This window comes from Eschrichtius robustus, chromosome 4 (assembly GCF_028021215.1).
Source record: "Eschrichtius robustus isolate mEscRob2 chromosome 4, mEscRob2.pri, whole genome shotgun sequence".
NCBI lineage: Eukaryota > Metazoa > Chordata > Mammalia > Artiodactyla > Eschrichtiidae > Eschrichtius > Eschrichtius robustus.
Window position 1 is genome coordinate 59,606,582 of NC_090827.1, and position 21,490 is coordinate 59,628,071.

A 21,490-nucleotide genomic window follows, 5' to 3' on the forward strand; every position below is an offset into this window, starting at 1 on the left:
ATGAGGAGGAGATTTGGAATCAGGCCACCACCAGTGTTTTCCAAACCCAGAAGACCCCTCTTGGCCTAATCTAAAATTATGAGCACTATTTGATATCAAAGAAGTTTTTACATTTTATTAATGATTTCTAATTTGCTGATTTGTGATCTTTTTTCCTAATTTATGGCTCTTTACTGAGGAAATGTCTTCTTCCATTATTTGACAATGTAAGGTGATGAGAGAGACTTAAGAGAAAAAACTCTGCCCCAAATCAGAGTGCTAGTAATCATAATAATTAAAGTGTTAGTTTTTTATTTTTAGATTGTCTCTAATAAGCCACTTGGCCATTAAAATCAATAAGTTTTACAGTAAGATTCTGTTCACTTATTAATGTTAGATAATAATAAAATATTTCTGTGTAAATATTTTCCTGGTGAAAAATTGCTATTAAATTTCAAATGTAAATATAGTCAGTTCCTCCTCTATGAACTTTTTTCACATAATACCTTATTAATAAAAACCGAATCCCTGTCTTTTATAGGTAAGAACTAAAAGAACTAAATAGGGAAGCATTCATATTTCAAGATCTCTAAGAAGAGGTAGCAAATATTTAATATGGAACAAAAACCTTGTGAATCAAATAATGAAGATCTTTTATCAAGTAGTGGCATTACATCCAATGCAGGTATGTGTTTTTTATAAAACAAAATGGGGAAAAAATTAGAACTAAGCAGTCGTCATAATATTCATTCAAGCTGCTATTTTTTCAGTATGTTTTGATTTAACTGTGCAAGGCACAGACCTTGTTCATGAATGTTTACCAGATTATTTATAATTCTGCTTTATGAGGAAGAAATTGTTTAGTCTTTTAAAAATAGCATATCTATTTTTTAGCATGTGTTTACATTATTTTTTGGTTTGAAGATTGTTTTCAGGTTGAGGCACTTAAGCACATGCCATGTTTCTCTAAATGCCTTCTCTTCCTCGGTCTGCTCTAAGCCCAAATTCTGCATCATTGTGACTTCTTTTCCCTCACACCCCCCGCCCCCCATCCAGTCAAGTACCAAGTCCTGCTTTCTCTATTCTCAGAAATGTGTCTTGAATGCATTTTCCCTCTCCATTCCCATGACTGCTGTCCTAGTTCAGGCCCCCCATCAACTCTGATGAAAATTATTTCAGTCAACAGATAGCAGGCAGGAAAACAGAAACAGTTGGAATAAATAGGTGACATTTAATATAGGGAATTGATAACACAGGTGTTGAAAGAGCTGAGAAGGCTCAGAGATGAGCCACTGCAGGAAGCTGCTACCAGCTTTTGGGCGCTAGAAGGACCCTGAGAATGGGAGCTGTCATACGGCGTAGGTACAAGCAGGAGCTAGAACCATGGAGACGGCTGCCTGTGGGAGCTGAAGCCACCACTCACTGCCAGAAGCCTGTCTGAGGCAGGAGAGAGGAGCGATCCCTTAGCTTCTCCCTTCCTCTGGCCTTCTGGTCTTTTGCCTGTACCTCCCACTGCGAACCGTCCTGGAAACAAGTTGGGAACGGGGCCTAGGAAAACAAGTTCTCCACAACACACAGCAGAATAGGGGCAGGACAGAGAATGGATTATCTGGCAGTCAGGCAGGTGACCTGCACAGCCCTAACTGCTTTCCCTGTCATGTCTCTCTCATCTGAAAGAATGCAGCCAGAGTTTATTCTCAGTTATAGGTGTTGTTTCACTGTTTCTAAGCACAGTGAAACAGTGCTTAAAAACTTTTATTTTAGCACGCTTATTTTGTAAAAGCTTCTGCTCCTTAGGATGCTCATGCCATTGTCACCTCCATCCTACTATACCCATCAACCCTGCTCACCTCCCCACCTACACGATATCCCTCATCCTCATCAGGGACATGGACACTTAGCTCATGGGCTGTCTCTCCCTCCCCAGGCATATCATCATCCCGTAATATCATTGTCTTCATGGATGACCCATCTAAGATCTTAGACTCACGGCTTCTACACCTTTTTAGTTCTAATTGTTTTGACCTGTACTCTAGCTACTCACTTTCCTATCTTGGATCTTATTGCCAAGAATGGTTGGACTTCTGGAATCCAGCCTGCTATCTTCTAGCACTCTCACTGTCTTATTCCTACAACACTAATTTTTCTGCCTCATAAAAGGTAGTGGTTCTCAACCATGGCTCCATGTCAAAATCACTTTTTGAGACTTTAAACTTTTAAATGTCTTAGAACCACACCTAGAGATGCTAATTCGGGAGATCTGGAATGGGGCTTGGGCACCACTGTTTTTTTTTTTTTTTTAAAGCTCTCCTTGTGTGTCTGGTTTACAGCAAGGGCTGAGAACAGCTGCTCTACCTTCTGCTGTTTTCTCCTAAACTATCAACCTCTTCCTATCTTCACTTTCTTTATCACTTGCCAATATCCTCAACTTCCTCTTTCTCTTATTCTTCTTTGCACTCTTACAGGAAAATCCCAGTGCTTTCAGGCTGACTGCCTTTTCCATGTTTGTTCTGGACTGCTGGAAGAAAATACACATATGTGGATTTTCCACCAATTTGCCACTTCAGAGCCATAGTCTGCCGTCTCAGCTGGGCCCCTGATACTGCTGAGGAATCTTTCTCTTAATCTTAGCCAGTTCTGTCTCCAGTTTCTCACCACGCTTATTTCACAATTACACCATTCTCAAGCCCCTCACTCTGCCACCATCTTTCTCACTCTCAGGTAACATCATTTCCTAATTTGCAGAGAAAATACGCCATTAGGCTGGTATTCTCCTACCCTCTCCTGTACTGCCCCTAAGACTCACTGTTTTTCACAGTCGATGCGTCTTCATAGTTCAGTGGAGGGGGTACCCTCCTAATTTGCTACCCATGCTTTAATTCCCACCCCCGCTCACACCAGCTCAGCCTCCTCGGAGGTTTGGCTCCAGAATCTCTGCAGAGTCTTGGGCCCCACTCACTCCGATATCTTCAGTCCCTCTCTCTCTATTTGCACTTATCCATCAAAGTAAACATGCTAAATCTCTCCCAGCCTAAAACCACTAACAAGGAGATATAACAAACCAAAACAACAAAAATTAAAACCTTCTCCTCAACCTACGCCTTCCTTGTCTCTTCTTCCTTCATAGCTGTGCCGTCTGAAAGACAAGTCTGTGTTCCCGTGTCCACATCTTCACCATCGATTCACTCTGTGAACCACTGCCTTAGGACTTTTGAACCTAGTATTCCAATGAAATCACTCTGGCCATAATGACTAGATTTTCTCTTTTTTGCCGAATGCAGTGAACTCTCCCCCTGCCCAACATTTTACTTCGAATTTTTTCAAAATGGTCGAAAAATTGAAAAAATAGTACATTGAGTACATTAAATACCCTTCAACTGATGCACCAGTTGTCAACATTTTATCACATTTGCTTTATCTCTATACCTACAATTTATATTTCGTTTTGCTGAAGTTGAAGGCATCATTATTCATGCCTCAAAACCTGAATGTGCATCTCCTTAGGAAAAGGATGATTTCCTACATTGCCACATCATTGTATCTGAGAAAATTACTGTTGATGCAGTTATCATCTAATTTATATTCATATTTAAATTTCCCCAGTTGTTCCAAAAAAAGTTTTAGTTAGCATTTTAAAAAATCTAATCAAAGATCATGCACTGTTATTTGATTGTTTGGTCTCTTTATTCTCTTTAAATCTGTAACCATCCTCCCTCCTTTTGTTGTTGTTGTTTCTCATAGCATTTTCCTTAAGAGTCCAGACCAGTTGTATTATAGAATGTTCCACATTCTAGATTTTTCTGATTGTGTCTCATGTTTAGATTCAGATGAAACTCATTTGGCAAGAGTTTCACATAGTTGACAATTTATACTTTTACATCATACTTTAGGGAACACATAATGCCAGATCCTGCTAACTTAGAGTTATATTTTCTCCTTTACAATTAATAAGTAACCTATAGGATGGCCCTTTGAGACCCTGTGAATATGCTAGTACTAAATAACCTTTCATTCAGTGGTTTTAGCGTCAACTGAAGATCCTTGCCTGAATCAGTTATTACATTGATGATTTCTAATTTTACCATAGTTATTAGCATACATTTTTTAGGAAAGAAAAGCTTTTCTCTTATTATTATCACTCTAGATCCATAGGTTGTTTTTAATTCAAAGTGCTATAATGTATTGTTGTCAATGTTGTTTTGATGCTCAATTGTACCAAACTTGGCCAGCCCCTTTAAGCCAGTTCTGTGTCTTTTTAAAACATGGCCCACTTCATTACTTTCTGGCACATCAGAATGTTCCAGGCTGTACTTTTCCTGTTCCACCAGACCTGGAATCAGCTATTCACTAAGGAGCCCTGGTTCCTTCTAGTAGGAAATAGTATTCACACACCAAGATCTCGTGTGCTTATTGCTACTGAAGTGTCACTGTGTCTAGGAGTGTTCAGTGTCTAAAGCTTGGAATTAGATTTTTTCTCCTTAAGTTCACACTGGTAATTCTCAAATCCAGTACCATAGAGTTGTTCCTCATCTTCCCCCCATTCCATATCTGTATTTTCCTTACAGTGAAAACTCACGTTTCCAAAAACTTCAGTGTGTTTACTCGTTTTCTCTCTTACACAGTACACACAAAATTGTTTCAGAATTGTAACGACACCTGTTATATTAACAACTTACCTGCTAAGTTAAGTTCACGTGCAGTCAGGGTACTGTGTTCTAAAGTTATTTGAAAGGAACTATTTTCTCTGTGAGGTTATGTTATCAACTTACTGTACACTTAGGTTTATTTTTTTCTGTTAGTTTCCAATTTTATTTTTTGAATATGTATAACATGTATATGGCTCAAAAGTGAAAACTTTATAAAAAGGTATATTCAGTAGAGTCTTGCTGCCGTCCCTATCTTTTCCATTCTATTTCCACCCATCCGTATACTCCTATAGATAGCTGTTTTCATGAGATTCTGTCTTATTCTTCCAGTGTTTCTTTTGTACAAAATTAAGCAAATGCCACACGTACACACATATCCATATATGTACATACATATACACATACATGTACACTCTTGTTTCTCCTTTCTTACAAAGAAGAGGGAAATTAACCTCCACCTATTTAAGGGAGGAGTAACAAAGAATATGTGGACATATTTTAAAACCACTGCAGTTTACCTTCTGGTCACAGATTATTTATATTTCTCTCACATGCAAAATATATTCACTTTCCTAAGAAGGCCCCTAATAGCCTGATCACACTACAGCACTCACTGAAAGGCCAGAATATCTTTACCTAAATTAGATTCAAGTATGGATGAAACTCCTTAATTGTAATCCCTTAAATACAGCTCCTTGAGTAGAGTTCCTCATTATCTGAAGACTTGTGACACCCAACATGCAGTGGTAGCCAGGCACAGGATAACCATTGTCCTCTCCTATTGAGAAAGCAGTAAACAGGAAGCACGTATGTCCGTCACAGTTCTGAAATCCAGCTGGGCACAGGTTGACCCCTCAGGACCAGCTGACTGATTAGGACCCAGGCCTGGGAATAAGTCTCCATGGTTCCTGGCACCATCCACTGGACGCTTGGGTCTGGCTCTGAGTTCTCCTCCCTTTTGCATGAAAGGTAGCATATGTTTCCAGCTGGGTGGCTTTTTTCAGCCTGCTTGTAGAAAAGCCTCTTTCCATCTCATACTGTCTCTGTCCCTCAGTTCAAGCCAGTGGTGGTTCTTGAAAATCTTTTTGTGTCTTCTGTGACTCTTACTGGGTTTTACCTCCTTTGTCTTCCTTTTAAATGTTAATATTTCCTCAGAGTGCCCTTCTTGATCCTCTTCCCTTTTCACTCTGTACGCTGCCCCTAGATGATCCCGTTGACTCCAAGGATTCATTAGAACTCATATGCTGATGATTCCCAGAGTCTTATCTCTAAAGTAAAACACTCTCCCAGACTTCAGGTCCATGTACAGTATTTGCAAATCAACATCATTACTTGGATGTTGCTGAAGCCGGAAACTAAAGAGAAATCTTTGATGTCTCCCTCTCTCTTACTTACCACATATATTTCTTAAATTCATGCCCTTGTTTCTATCTCTGCTGTCTCTGCTTTAGGGCAGACCCTTGCCATGTCTTGCCTGAACTGTTGAAAGCCTTCTTCTACTTTGAGTTTCTACCTTCATTTTTATCCCCATCCAATGCATTCTCTACACTGAAGCCAGAGAGCCTTTTCAGAACACAAGTGTAGTTATATTATGCCTATCTTCAGGTCCTCTAATGATTCCCTAGAGCTTTCACAGTGAAATCCAAATTCCTTGGCACGACCACAAGGCCCTTCGTGATTCGTCCTACATTTTCATTCTCATATCTGGCCACTACTTCCTTTCACCCATAGTCTGCCATGCTGCTTCAAGACCCCTCGCCAATAATGATGGTTTTCCCACTACCTGGAATGCTCTTCCTCTTCTCCTGTCTTCCAGACTAGTGACTTCTTACTCATAGATGCTTCAAGAGTAATTCAGCTCAAGTATCACTTGATCACTGTCAAGTAAAACTACCCCCTCCTCCCTGACCTGCTCCTCCTTTTTACCTTGTGCTCTTCTCTCTCAGAGAGACTCTCACTTTTCTGTTTTCCCCATGAGACCTTGAGCTCCTTCAGGGTTCAATAAGGGAATCTACCCGGGATAATGTTTGCCACAAAATTATTTTATTATTAAGTTCATTAATTGGTTAATTAATTATTTAATATTTAGGTTCTTCAGGTTCATTTTTTATGTCATCTATTCGTGGAACAATAATTGAAAACACATCTTCAACTGGGACTTTGACACAAATCCCTTTTTTCCCTAAATATGAAGTGGAACTTGATTCTCACAGAAAAGTCATTCCTTACCCTGGAAAGGAACACATTGAACGTGTTTTGGAAGAATATTCACATCAAGTCAAAGATTTGCAGAGAAGACTAAATGAAGTGAGTTACATTCTTTTCCTCCAGTATCTGATACCATTTTGGGGAGACAGGCACAGAGCTTTGGAATAGAACCCAAACTTTCTGGAAGAAAAACTTAATAATGGATTCATGGGACCTCCCTGGTGGTGCAGTGGTTAAGAATTCACCCCCCAATGTAGGGGACGTGGGTTCAATCCCTGGTCAGGGAACTAGATCCCAAATGCATAGCACAACTAAGAGTTTGCATGCCCCAGCTAAGGAGCTCACCGGCCGCAACTAAGACCCAGCACAAAATAACCAAAAATAAATAAATAAAATTTTAAAAAATAATAATAATGGATTCATTGGTTAAACTTGTTAATTTGGCCTATGCCTTCTATTTCACTATTAAAAATTGGATTGATGAAAAGTCTGCATACCCATTTGTCTTTTGTTAATAAGTCATAATGCCTTGTCTTAATGGTGTAATTTTTTTCCAGTTTTATTGAGCTATAATCAACATACAGCACTGCATAAGTTTAAGGTGTACAACATAATGAATTAATGAATTGACTTATATATATCATGAAATGATGACCACAATAAATTTACTTAACATTTATCATCTCATATCGATAAAAAAAAGAAAAAGAAAAAAAATTTTTTTCCTAGTCATAAGAACTCTTAGGATTACTCTCTTAACAACTTTCATATATACCATACAACAGTGTTAACTATAGTCATCATGTTATACATTACATCCCCAGTACTTATGTTGTACCTTTTGATCACCTTCATCCAATTCCCCCTCTCCCCACATCCCTGTTTGGTAACCACAAATCTGATCGCTTTCTGTATAAGTTTTTTTGTTTTTTTGTTTTTTAGATTCCACATGTAAGTGAGATCATATGATACTTGTGTTTCTCTGTCTGACTTATTTCACTTAGCATAATGCCCTCAGTGTCCATCCATGTTGTCGTAAATGGCAGGATTTCCTCCTTTTTGTGGCTGAATAATATTCCATTGTGTGTGTGTGTATATATACACACACATACATACATACCTCAACTTTTTTATCCATTCGTCTGTCAGTAGACACTTAGGTTGTTTCCATGTCTTGGCTATTATAAAGAATGCTGCTATGAACACGGGGGTGCAGGTATCGCTTCGACATAGTGTTTTCATTTCCTTTGGATATATTCCCAGAAGTGGAATTGCTGGATCATATGTTAGTTCTATTTTTGATTTTTTGAGGATCCTCCCTACTGTTTTCCATAGTGGCTGCACCAGTTTTTTATAATCCCATCAGTAGTACACAAATGTTCCCTTCTCTCCACATTCTCGCCAGCATTTGTTATCTCTTGCCTTTTTGATGTTAGCCATTCTAACAGGTATGAGGTGATATCTCATTGTGGTTTTGATTTGCATTTTCCTAGTGATTAGTGATATTGAGCATCTTTTCATGTACCTGTTGGTCATTCGTATATCTTCTTTGGAAAAATGTCTATTCGGGTCCTTTGCCCATTTTTAATTAGATTATTTGGATTTTTGCTATTGAGTTGTATGAGTTCTTTATATATTTTGGATGTTAACCCCTTATCAGATATAGGATGTGCAAATACCATTTTTTCCCAATCCATAGGTTGTCGTTTCATTTTGTTAATTGTTTCTTTTGCTGTGCTCTTGGTGTAATCTTAGTGAAACTTGAATAGCTCAAAATGTTATAATTAATGACATTCATCTATAATTATAATTAGTAATTGGTTCAGGCCTGCTGTCCTGCTTTCATGATACCTGGTTTTTCTTTACAAAGCAGTTGGTAGGGGGTCGGTTTTTAGATGTATGTGTATACATGATAGTTAAGTAGTGTATAGAAGTTATTCGATAAAAATTTCAAGTGGATCTTGTGTAGAATCAAGCTGGCTTTAGTCAGCTTTACAGCTGCATGTTGGATCCTAATAGTCTATAGCCTAGAAGTCAAACTTATACAAAGGCCTTTGTGATCTAATTTTTTCCCTGTACATTTTAGCCTCTTCTGCTACCTGTTCCCTATATGTACCCTCCATTCTAGCAATATCGCTCTTCCCTGGATGTGCCATTCTATTCTAGACCTTCATGCCTTTGCCCAAGTCATTTCCTCTTCTCTGCCTGTCTACCTGTTAAATTGTTATTATCCATCAAGACTCAGCTCAAGCTTTTCCTTCTCTGAAGCCTTTCCTCTAGACACAAGTAGGTGTGTTCTCCTCTGTACACTTGTTGCTCTTCATACACACGTCTATTGTAGTATTTAGTATGTTTTATTATATTCATTAACGGATTGTTCTACTTCACCAGAATGTGTGAGCACTTAAAAAAACTACAAATTTATTAAGTGCTGAAAATGAGATACCATTGTATTATGTAGAGGGGATGCAAAGATGAATGATAGGACTCATAAGGAGTTCATAGTCTTGAAGGGGGCCTGGCATATAAATAAATAATGACAATACTTTATGATAAGTGCACTAAAGAGATGGATTGATGATAGATAGATAGATAGATAGATAGATAGATAGATAGATAGATAGATAGATGAAGCACAGAGGTACCAATGAGGAAAAGAAGCAATGTCAGTTAATTTTCCAAGTCTATCCTCTGGCGGAGTATGTGACACTTGACTAGCTCCCAATAAATTAGTTAAATCAGTAAATAAATAACAGGGCTATTTGGGTACTTATAATATTTATCACAAACCTCCTATGTAACATATTATGCTAGGTACTGGATATATAAAAATGGAAAAGATATGGTCCTTTTTGCGTACACATTTACAGTCTTACAGCTGAGATATTTAAAATAGAAAATGATAGTAACAGGACATGTATGCTACAGCAGGCGTAAGCAGTGATGCTAAATCTAATCAATGCTTTACATTCCTTATCTTAGTTGACTTTTCAACAACATTTGACACACATGACAATTCTCTTCCTCTTGAAGTGCTCTTTTCTCTTAGGTCTCATGGAAACACACTCTCCTGATTTTCCTCCAGCTTATTCTTTTTCAGTTTCTTATTCCAACAAAACCCTCCATAGACAGTCATAGTGATTCCCATAGCTTCTGTTGCCATTTATATCTAAGTGAATGTTCAGTTTACATTTCTGGTCAGACCTTTTAACTCGTCTCCACACCAGTTAGTGTACCTGTGTTCCAACTGGACATTTCTACTTGAAATGTTTCTCAGGCTCCATAAACTCAACATTTCCAACTGCATACCTGATCTTTCCCCCAAACCTTTCTTCTAGCTATATATGGTGCCACATTTACATAGTTGCACAGGGCAAAAACCTGATTCATTCTTGATACCTCTTCATTTTCCCTGACATTCACTTTACTACCAAGTCCATCCAGTGTACCACATATATATTTCTCAAATATGGAAATGTTTTTATTTCCACTGTTAACCATCCAAAGTTCAGACTACTCTAGCCATTTACCTGGACTATTAGAAAAGAAGGTAAAGGGTCTTACCTTGTATTGACTATATAAACATTGTCAACTGCAGAATTAGGTAGTAACCTATTATATTTCCTTTCTTGTGTAATTTTTGTTTTTCCTGTGGTTCCTAATTGCCTTGCTTTTTCCTTATACTGTTGATATTTACCTTTATCATATCCTCATTAAAAAATTATTATATAGGTTTTCTATCAAACCTCCTTTAACCCAGGACCCTTTAGGAGTTCTTCTGTCTAGTCTTGATGAGTTTCTTCTTAGGTCTGCTGTATAGATATTTTCTTGGGATTCCTATCACTGCTTTCCTGGTTGGATTCATGATTTCCAGGATTCACTGTTTTCTCTTTTCCTCTTTCTTGATTTATTTCTTCATTTAGTCAAAACACATCTTTAGAAACTTTTAAGAAGAAGTATATGGGACATACATTATATGAATTTTTTCATTCTGATAATGACTTAAGCTGGATAAAGTTGAAAGTTATTTTCTTTCAATCCTTGGAAAATATTGCGTGCCCTTGCACAGACTGAGAAGATGTCTATCTGATTCTTGTTCCTTTGTAGATGATATGTTTTTACTTAATTGGGGTTCATCTTTGGAAACTTTAGGGTCTTTATCTCTGAAATTCTACTATGATGTTCTTAGGTGTGGATTTTTGTTTTTTCCTTCCCTGTGCTAGTACCAAAAGGGACTCAGTGGACCCTTTTGGCCTGCGGATTTGTGCCCTTCAGCTTTGAGGAATTCAGGTTTTTTTGGTTTCTTTTTTCTTTGATAGTTTTTTTCTGTTTTCTCAATTCTCTCTTTCTGAAGCTCCTGTTAGTCAGATATTATCTCCTAGGTTGAACCTCTAAATCTCTTACCTTTTCTTTCAAAATTTGTGTCTACTTTTTTACTTTTGGGGTGCGTTTCTTGACTTCCAGCATTTCTATTGCAACTTTTTAGTTTGCAACCATATTTTTAATTTCCAAGAACTCTCTCTTCTCCTCTGATCACTTCTCTGACACAGTGTCCTGTTCTTACTTTACAGCAAAAATGTCTCTCAAATTTCTCTGCAATACAAGTTTTTGGAAGTGTTCTTCCACTGTTGCATTATCTCTTTTTGTTTCTTTGGATCTTTTTTCCTGAGTATTTGCTCATTTGTTTAATCTTGGTCTCTTTTTTATTTTGTAATCTTCCTTCAAGTGTTCAGTGGTTTTTGGCTCTTTGTTCATACTCAAGAATGAACAGTAAAAAAACTGATGGCAGTCTCCCTGAGGGCAGAACTTGATGGCTTTACTTTGGGATAATTAGGTGTGGCATCAACCACTGTGCTGGGAGATCTCTCAGTGCCTGATTTTGAGATCTTTGTGAATTTCTCTGTAGTAGAACACCTTGATTTTTGAATGGTAGTTGTCTGCTGCCAAGTTTTTTAAGTCAGTTGGAGGTAGGGGTTGACTTTTCTATATACACAATTTCCACCAATTCTCATGTCCTCAGGAATAGAGTTTATTCCTATCTCTGTCTTGAACCAGAGTCAGATTTGTTCTAGGAATGGTGTTTTGGTTGTAAAGTGAATGGATTGAAAGGGGGCAAGGTTGAGACAGTGAGACTAAGGTATTCAAAAAACCTAGGTGAGAAATGATTACTTAGGCTCCGAACAATGGTGAAGGGGGAAGGAAGTACACATAAAAATAAATCATTGATATATAGATTTTTGGAAATTATTAGCTATAAGGAAATACATTCCTCTAATGAAAACTAATTTGCAGGACTTTTTTTTTTTTCAGAGCAATGAATTGCATGAGAAACAAACATTTTACTTAAGACAGTCAGTCATTGATTTGCAAACAAAACTTCAAGAGATGCAGATGGAGAGAGATGCCATGGCTGACATCAGGTTGGGATTCGTTACCTGAAATTATCTTAAAGTTTTATTCTTTGTAGTGTAAAATCACTTGTGTGAATCTGAGTTTTATCAGTATTATTTCTTCTCTTTCATTTATTTCGTAGAAGAAGAGAGAATCAGTCCCAGGAGGATTTAAGAAATCAGCTTCAAAATACCGTTCATGAACTTGAAGCTGCCAAATGCCTTAAGGACGATATGCTGAAAGAGAGCAACACACAGATAGAGCAGCTAAGAAAGATGATGCTTAGTCATGAGGGGGTGCTTCAAGAAATCCGATCAGTCCTAGTTGACTTTGAAGAAGCCTCAGGCAAGAAAATATATGAACATGACAGCATGTCTACCATCCACTTCCGCAGCATGGGCTCAGCTATTAGTAAAATCCTAAGAGATTTAGACACAGAGATTTCTTATCTTAAAGGGAGGATATTTCCAGTAAGTGGTGAGAACACTACATCAATTTTATATTAAAATTCATTAAGACAATAGTATTAGGCATATAATTTTTAAAACTCTTCAAAGTAAGCCAAGTTCTCATTTTTGTTCTCTAAAATAGCAGAAGTTACTTCCACAATGATCTTTGTTAATAATGGGAACTAACTCGACTTATCTGTGTAGTTACGTGAGAGTATAACCAATATAAAAGGTCTAATAAAATACAGCGGTAGAATGTATCTGATTTTAGCATTGCTTCTATTTGCATCTTTCTAAGGAATTCCTTTTGTTGGAAAATCTCTAAATTTTCCAAGCTTTAGATTTACCAGTTCCTAAATCAGTATCTCTTTTTTATAACCAGGTAGAGGATCAGCTTGAAACACTGAAATCTGAATCACAGAACAAAATAGAACTACTACTTCAACAACATCAAGACAGGTAAGTTTCTGAGGTATAGAACAGGGGTCCCCAACCCCTGGGCCACTGACTGGTAGCGGTCTGTATCTTGTTAGGAACTGGGCTGCACAGTAGGAGATGAGCGGCGGTGAGCGAGTGAATCTTCATTTGTATTTACAGCCGCTCCCCATGGCTCGCATTACCGCCTGAGCCCCGCCTCCTGTCAGATCAGCGGTGGCATTCGATTCTCATAGGAGCACAAACCGTACTGTGAACTACACATGCGAGAGATCTAGGTTGCACGCTCCTTGTGAGAATCTAATGCCTGATGATCTGAGGTGGAGCCGAGGCAGTGATGCTAGTGCTGGGGAGCGGCTGCAAATACAGATTATCATTAGCAGAGAGGTTTGACTGCACAGGGACCATAATAAATCAATTGGAAAACAAGCTCAGGGATCCCACTGATTCTACATTATGGTGAGTTGTATAATTATTTCATTATATATTACAATGTAGTAATAATAGAAATAAAGTGCATAATTAATGTAATGCACTTGAATCATCCCCAAACCATTCCTCCCCCGCAACCCCAGTCCATGGAAAAATCATCTTCCATGAAACCAGTCCCTGGTGCCAAAAAGGTTGGGGAACACTGGTATAGAAGATCGTAGTGAAACTATACCACAAGTCTACAATCTCTCATCAGCAATTCCAAAATCTATAAAGCTCTAAAGCACAGAATCTTTTTTTCATAGATTTGTGGCAAACTCATGTTAAAGAAAAACTTATTCTGACACGTGTTTAAAAAGTAGGGAAGACTTTATTCAAGACTATTGCAACAGGAGTTTGCATTAGAGAGTGATGAGGCTCAACTCCCAATACAACAAGGGCAAATGGGGATTCATAGCCAAGAAGCAGGGTGAGGGGTTCAGTGGATAGAAAATTACTAGAAGGAGGCATCGAGGCGAGAGGCTTCTCACTAAACTGACTTAGCGAGATTCATACTAAGCCTAGGCTTCCTACTAAGTGGGGTGGAGGTGCAGACTGCCGAGAGGAGTCTGACTAAAGTTTGGTCAAGGTTAGAACCTTTGTCACTCATTTGTTGGGAAAACCTGAGCTAATGTAAAGCTTTTTATAGTCTTTATGAGTTACTGTGAATATTTAAAAACCTACTGTTGTGTTAGTAATGTGTGGCTTCTAGGACACTTCCCTAGATCTCTCTGGGGGTGTCACATGATATTTAGTACTGTTATTTATTACCATTGTAAAATTAAAAAAAAAAAATTCTGAATCCTAAAACGTAACTGCCCCCAGAGGACTTGGATAAAGGATTCTGGGTCTAATTTATATACTTGTTATAAAAAGAATAGCATATTCAAAGCTAAAACAAAATACTAAATTTAAGAGTGTTGAAAATCATTAACTTTTAGAATAATTCATTGTCAGGCAAAATCTGTATCAAATAACAATCACCACATTCTTTTTATAGGATTGAGCAGTTAATAAGTGAACATGAAATTGAAATAGCAGGACTTACTGAGAAAGCTAGCAGTGCTCGGAGCCAAGCCAATAGTATCCAAAGTCAACTGGAAATCATTCAGTATGTGTGTCCTGGTGGTTTGAAATTGATAGTCATTTATCTTCATTTTATTTGTATTAATTTTTTGTTCTAAGATCTTTTAAAAAATTGCTTAATAATTGATTCTACAGGAAAGTAAAACTTTTCTAACATTCAAAGAAACAGAAAAGATTACTTAACATGTAGATAATACTTTATAACCATAGCAGAAGTATTATGGCAAGTATTTGGGCCTCTTGGGACTGGATGTTTTAGATATTGTCTACATTTCAACTGATAGGATAAAACAAACACACACACACTATATATATGTGTGTGTATGTATAAATATACATAAATTTTATATATATACATATAAATAATTTTATAATTTGAGCTCCTGTGTTGAAACTTTTTATATGGACATTTTCAGTCATACACAAAGGTATAGAGAAAATTGTATGATGAACTCCTATGTATACATCACCTACCTTTAACAGTTAACATTTTTGAATTTAATCTTTTAATAAGCAGTTTTGGAAAATAAAAGACTATTGGCCTAATAATGCCATATTAAATAATTAGTGGAAGTATCTAAAAGCTAGAGAACCCTTAGGTATCACACTTATTCTCAGTCTGCTATTTGTTGTTATTCCCCCTTTAAACCCTTTTTAGAGAGCAAGCAAGAAACCAAAATTCAATGTATATGCGTCAACTCAGTGACCTGGAATCTACTGTTTCTCAGCTACGTTCTGAATTAAGGGAAGCCAAAAGGATGTATGAAGACAAGGTGAGTTTAGATTTTGCTGCTCTGCTTCCAGCGACTATTATACACAGAATCAATTATATAGTTTTTAATGGTTTATTTGAAAGTGAGGACTCAAAGCAATCATTTAAAATTAAAAGCAGTTTATAAGATGGGTGCTAAATAGCTACATGTTAAATTACTATAGAAAAACAGTTTTTAAGTTGTTTGCTCAAATTAATTCATTCTTAGAAAAGTTTTTGCATCCTTCAAGTAAGTTTCTAAAAAGTGAATAATAAGGCCATTTTAATTACTTTTACAAGGCTTAGCTTTAGCAGGTACTTTGGTACCAGCTGGTCTCCCCGACCGTTGAACGTTTTGGGGCCTAACCTCCTCTCTTACTTCAACTCCTCCTTATTAATCATTGTGCGGCTAGCAAACTGAGTTCGCTTCAAGATTAGGCCGAATAAAAAATAATTAGGAAGCTAAATCTTCATTTCTCATCACACAGTTCCTATTAACACTAGATATTAATATTTACTACAGTATTCTGTTCTCTCACTGTCCATAGCTAAAGACAAGCTGTTCGTTATCATTATCAACCATTTTTCTGGAGCTTAGGTTTTTGTTAATTTCAAGGACACAAAATAGTGTCCTGTTTTGTGAATGCCACCTTTCATCTCCAAAATGTCCTCGTCTGGAAGATAAATTCTACGTATAATCATCCTACCTGTAAGAGAACCTACAGTTCTAACCACTTGTAGCTAATTTCCTACTCCTTAGTTGATTGGGAAGAAATAGAGTATAAGGAAGCTGCCAGATTTTCTTTATAAAATAATCCAGTTCTACAGGGTCACAGTACAAGAAAAAAGCTCCGTATGGGAAGAAGCAATTGAATATTGCAGCACTAACTCTTCCAGATATTTTCCTGCCTTTGAGCAACCCCTCCTGTAATTACCACTGTCACCCGTTTGCTGGCCACAGGAGGGGGCTGTTTCTCCTCGGTTCTCTAGCTCAAGACCTCGACTTTAAACTCGTTGTGGCACAGCTGAAAGAAGAATGGAAAATTTAGACATGAATTTACTATAAAAGTCTAAACAATAAAGAGTAACATGAAACTATAAAACCTCAGTTATGAGATTTGGATCCTCTACAGGGACTTTCAAACATTTTTGATCACTACCCACAGCAAGAAATATAGTTTACCATATAATCTAGTATACACATACAACTGAAGCACACTTCACAAAACAGTACTTACCCCTATTACTTAAGACGCTGGCTCTTTTCTGTTTTCTTCAGATACTGATTTGATGCTCACTAAGTTGACTTCATGTTTCACTGCTGGGCTGCAGTGTGAATAACACTGCTCTCCAAGACCTCTTCCTTAGCTCTTGGCCTAGATTCTTGTATCAAGGTCATTTCAACAACTGCCACCTGGAAGCAGCCTTGAGGAACCTTAGACTTCTTAAAGGCTAAACCCAAGAAACAAAAGCCCAGAGAGAAATATTTGTTCTTTACTGCTTCTCTGAGGCCTGATTTTTGTGTTCTAGTTTCGTTTCTCAGGGTGCACTTTTCCCCTGAAGATTGATAGCAGGAATATCGATCGACCCCATTCTGGGCAGATCAAGCCTACACAAAAGGCCTTGATCTCACCCTATAGGATGGTAATGATTTCAATACAGCGTGGGGTAGAAAGATGCTTTACTTTACTACTCAGGTTGAGTGGAGGTAGGCACCTTGGCCGAGCTGAGCAGTGACAATCCAACAGTGAGAAAGGAAATAAGAGAGCTGCTGTATTGTAGTACAGTACAATGACTGATATTCATCATACTCAAACCAAATTCAAATTTTGAAAAGACTATTCATTGTTTATTGACAAAGTAAACCCTTTGAAAAGCCACGAAGTTCTAAATAAAACTCAACTCACCTGTTTGTCTTACATAATTTGAAATTGATACAGCTTTCCATTTGTAATGTTGCTTGGAAAAATTACCCCTTCATAAGTATCACTCATGGCTAATCTGCATATGGTCTGATATATAGCATCATGCTGATCAACTGTAAATTTGGGCATGGTAGGAAATTTTAACAAATACATCTAAACAATACAAAAATAGTTTTTGTTTTTATAAACGTCTATTTCTTTAGCATTCTAGAAGCATAGCATCCAGATGAATGACTGCAAACCTTTTATATGAGTGTTTTGAGGTCATATAGATAAAAACATAATACTAAAATCACTGTCTTACTTTGCTCTAATGTAAACAATGGATCACCAAGAATTTCGACAGTCTTAAACAGCCAACATTATTGGAAATAAGGGGGGCATATTAGTTTAATTAATTTTAATCCAGATCATTGAGACTTATAATAAAGCATATTGAACCTAATTGAGTTGGCACCTAGTTGATGGTTAACAAGGATCTCTTAACAGTAACTCCCTTTAGTGAAGGAACACTGAGAGATGATTACCCTGCCATGTAAATATAGATTTGAATATACTCCGACCTGAAAGGCATTAATAATACATGGCGTAACTGAGCAAAGAAGATCAAGCAAGTTAACAAAAGTATTTCATTTGGGGTTCATGAAAAATTCTATTGTTATGAAATGTTTTTGTTGTAATAAATCGAATATAGAATTTTAAAAGACAGATTCTTTTGTTAATTTCTTTTATTTTTCATGTACCTTGACTTTACATTGCTAAAGCCTATTAAAACTTTAAAATGTATTTTATTTTCCACTGCTTCAGTGCACATTTTAGTATATACTGTCCAAATAACAATAAGGAAAAAATACTTAAAAGCTATGATTAAGAGTGAGATTTGTGAGAAAAGGGACTTATAAGGGTATGTTGATATTATACATCAACATATTTTATGAGAGGCAGGCAGTATCAGTATTTTCTCCTGAGGTCAGATTCCTTCAGAAAAAAAGTATTTATTATTTTAAAAAACTGATGACATGACAGGTCTGAACAAAACTTTCCCAACTAAAATGCATAAGTTTAGAGAAAACTTGTTTAGGAGGGCAGTGTTTCTCTTCAGGTCATATTGATGAAAATGGAAATTGTGTTTCAAAGAAGATTTTAGACATAGCTTTCAGACATACAAAAGTGTTTTACTGTAATGTTTTTTCTATTCTTCTCTTTCCATTTTAGGAGAACCTCCAGAATTCCCCTTTACGAATTTGGACCAGTAGAAGCTGTCACTATTGGCTCTGTAGATTTGGCTTTACTCTTAACTTTCGCTTTTTGACAACAAAAATATCTCATGATCTTGATTCTAAGTTTATCTTTCCTACTTTGAAAGCATTTGGGGCTGAATTTCATACTCAAAAAGTGAAGATTTAGTGGCACTGGCTCGAGCTATATACTGTGCGGGAAGATTCTGTGCAAACCTCTTTGCATAGTTCTGCCAACGCACCTCCATGCTCACCTGCAGCATCCCTTATTACCCCATAACTGTGTCCTTTTGAGCACAGAAGACAAAAGATACAATTTGGCATGATTGGTGATACCTAAAATCACTGTAAGATTAGAATGAGATCCCAGTACCTATTTGTCCAGTGATCCAAAACAAAAAGTAGATTCATAGACGGTGAAAGGGAAAACCAGTGCTGCTATTTAAAAAGAAAAAGAAAAAACCTTTACTATATCTCAGATGTCAGTATTTATTCTGGAGATTTTAAAAGGCTTTTCTTTATAGTGTTTTTAACAGCTGTTTGTATCAGCTCAGCTGCTACTTCAATGGTTTTCCCTTTCACTCTCCATTTATCTTTTTGAATGATTAATTAATATAAATATTTTTACTCTAAAAAGTGAAAGGTAAAAGCAGAGCTATAGCAGTTGAGTCAGTACTGACAACTACAAAACAAATGTTCCTGCAGGGGTCTGGAGGAACTTCTGATACTTAGACAGAAAGTTACGAGTTGACTCTTTTTCTTTTTTCTTTTCTTTTTAAAATTTTGGTCTCATAGATTTTAACATCAAATGGTTACCCAGGGTTTCTTAAAAAGTGAAAACAGACATAAAATCGCAAGTCTTAATTGAAGCTTTTAAAGCACATATACAAATACTTTGCTCAAAGACAGAAACGGTTTTACACCAGACTAGGAACAGAAGATGTTTGTTTTAGTCATATGAGTAACTTTTCAAGTTGAAAGTGTTCTTGTTAAATTTATAGCTCAAAATATGGTTCCTTTGACCATATTTTGTTTCCAAAGACAGGTGGGAAAGATAGAATTTCAGCTTCATTAATACTGTTCTTCTTGTGTTAAAAAGTATTAGTAGCAGAATTGAAAGGAATTTAAAAGATCATCTAGAATACTCTTCAAATTATTGGTGAAAAATGTATAATTTAGACTCAAATTATAGACTCAGACAGCTTATGTGACAGAAGCTGGTTCAGAACCCAAGGTGTTTGACTCTTAGTAAGATCACATTTCCTGTCTGATCACATTTGTCTACCCAAAGTGAAAGTTTATGGGTTTTTTCCTAACTATTCCTACTGTCTTTACTAAGTGCGCTTAGTCTTTCCCAATAATAAAAGAGCTGAAGAGGTTGTATCAACTGATATTATTCATTCATTTATCTTAGGAAGCTACTTGTGCCACAGAGGGTGAACTGTTGAAGGGCTTTTTTCTGTATATGCCCCCAAAGGAGCACAAGAGTGAAAGTACTTCTTTATAGGATTATTAGAATCTATGAGCACATTTCAGTCAGTCACCTAATGTTTTATTTTATCTAATTCCTGTGAAATACTTTTTTATATATAACATGCAGTCAAATAGAGTCAGTTTTAAAATATATCCAATGTGTATATTAAAATTTATATTCCAGTCCCTGTAGGCTGTAATACTACTCTGTTGGTAAATTTGAAACTGATAGTCCTGTATTAGTATTTTCTTAAGTCATGTATGTATGTATGTAGATAAAGATATATATATATATACACATACACACACAGATAACTTCTAAGTATTCATACTTACCATATATCAAAGAGATAGTTGCATATATGTGTTTATATATAATGTGCTTAATAAGTGTGTGCTGAATTAATCAATGAAGATCTTAAATGAACTTAGTCCAGTTTAAAATAGTCATTAAGAAAAAGTTAGTCTTGCTCATATGTTCTTTAAGAAGGTTTAATCACAGTTGCATCCAAACCAATCAATAAGTTTTATTCTTGAGAGTAGATTTGGAAGCCTGTTCAATAGATGCCTTAGCAGTAAGAAGGGATATGTAACATTTATGCAGACATGAAAGATTTGTTATTACTGAAAAGTGGATGATGAAATATCATTGTAGGTATCACATTAAAGATCAGGTATTACTACATATCACTAAGTATCAATAGTTTTTCATTATTTTAATATCTGTGTCTAAGTTATGAGTTTGTACAGCTGTGCCAGAATCCAAACCCAGAATCTACATTGTCTGAGACCTTAACCTTTTAGCCTGCACTGCACCTCCAGGTTAAGAGCTGTAGGGATGCTGTTAATAGCTATGGCCCTTCTGGCATATGTCATAGAAATGCACAGTCACACAGATGCGACAGCTGCCCGTCTGTAAGAGAAAAATACACCTATAACAATCCTTTAAAATTGGTATTCTTATCCCATTTTATAGTCGTAGGAATTGAGGATTGTAATATAAATTCACTTATTCTTTCAAAATAGGGTGATTATATAATAATGACAGTAACTATAAACTTGTTGTTACCATTTATTCTTTTATATTCAATGCCTTTTATTATTGACACTGATATTCTGAAACAAAATAGCTCTTCTAAGTATAATATAGTTAATTTACGTGGGCTCTGCAGAATGTTATTTATGCTACATCAAGCTTCCTTAAATACCAAATTATAGAACACATACTCACAGAAGATAAATCTTGAATAGTGTGAAAATGAGAGTGATGCATTACAAACCATGGCTTAACCTAACAGTACCAAGTATTTCATTTTGGTCAATTTGTCTGGCTAAATTCTACATAGATCTTAAGTTTAGAAAACTTTGCAAAATACATCACAATCAACTTTATTTTTGCCCCCCAAATAATACCATTGCCCCAAAATAATACCATTTG

The 21,490-nt window shown here is 36.5% G+C and overlaps 1 protein-coding gene across 2 annotated transcripts in view; it reads left to right on the top strand.

The window, feature by feature from the left end:
- The first annotated feature begins 572 nt into the window (after positions 1-572).
- The window catches only part of CCDC158 (coiled-coil domain containing 158), an 86,133-nt gene continuing 65,215 nt past the window's right edge, over positions 573-21,490 (top strand). For both annotated transcript variants that reach the window (XM_068542139.1, XM_068542140.1), the window contains exons 1-7: positions 573-664; positions 6,715-6,932; positions 12,144-12,253; positions 12,367-12,694; positions 13,056-13,132; positions 14,580-14,690; positions 15,324-15,438. In XM_068542139.1, the coding sequence (XP_068398240.1) occupies positions 595-664; positions 6,715-6,932; positions 12,144-12,253; positions 12,367-12,694; positions 13,056-13,132; positions 14,580-14,690; positions 15,324-15,438 (1,029 nt within the window). In that variant the 5' untranslated portion in view covers positions 573-594. The remainder of the gene's footprint in view (positions 665-6,714; positions 6,933-12,143; positions 12,254-12,366; positions 12,695-13,055; positions 13,133-14,579; positions 14,691-15,323; positions 15,439-21,490) is intronic.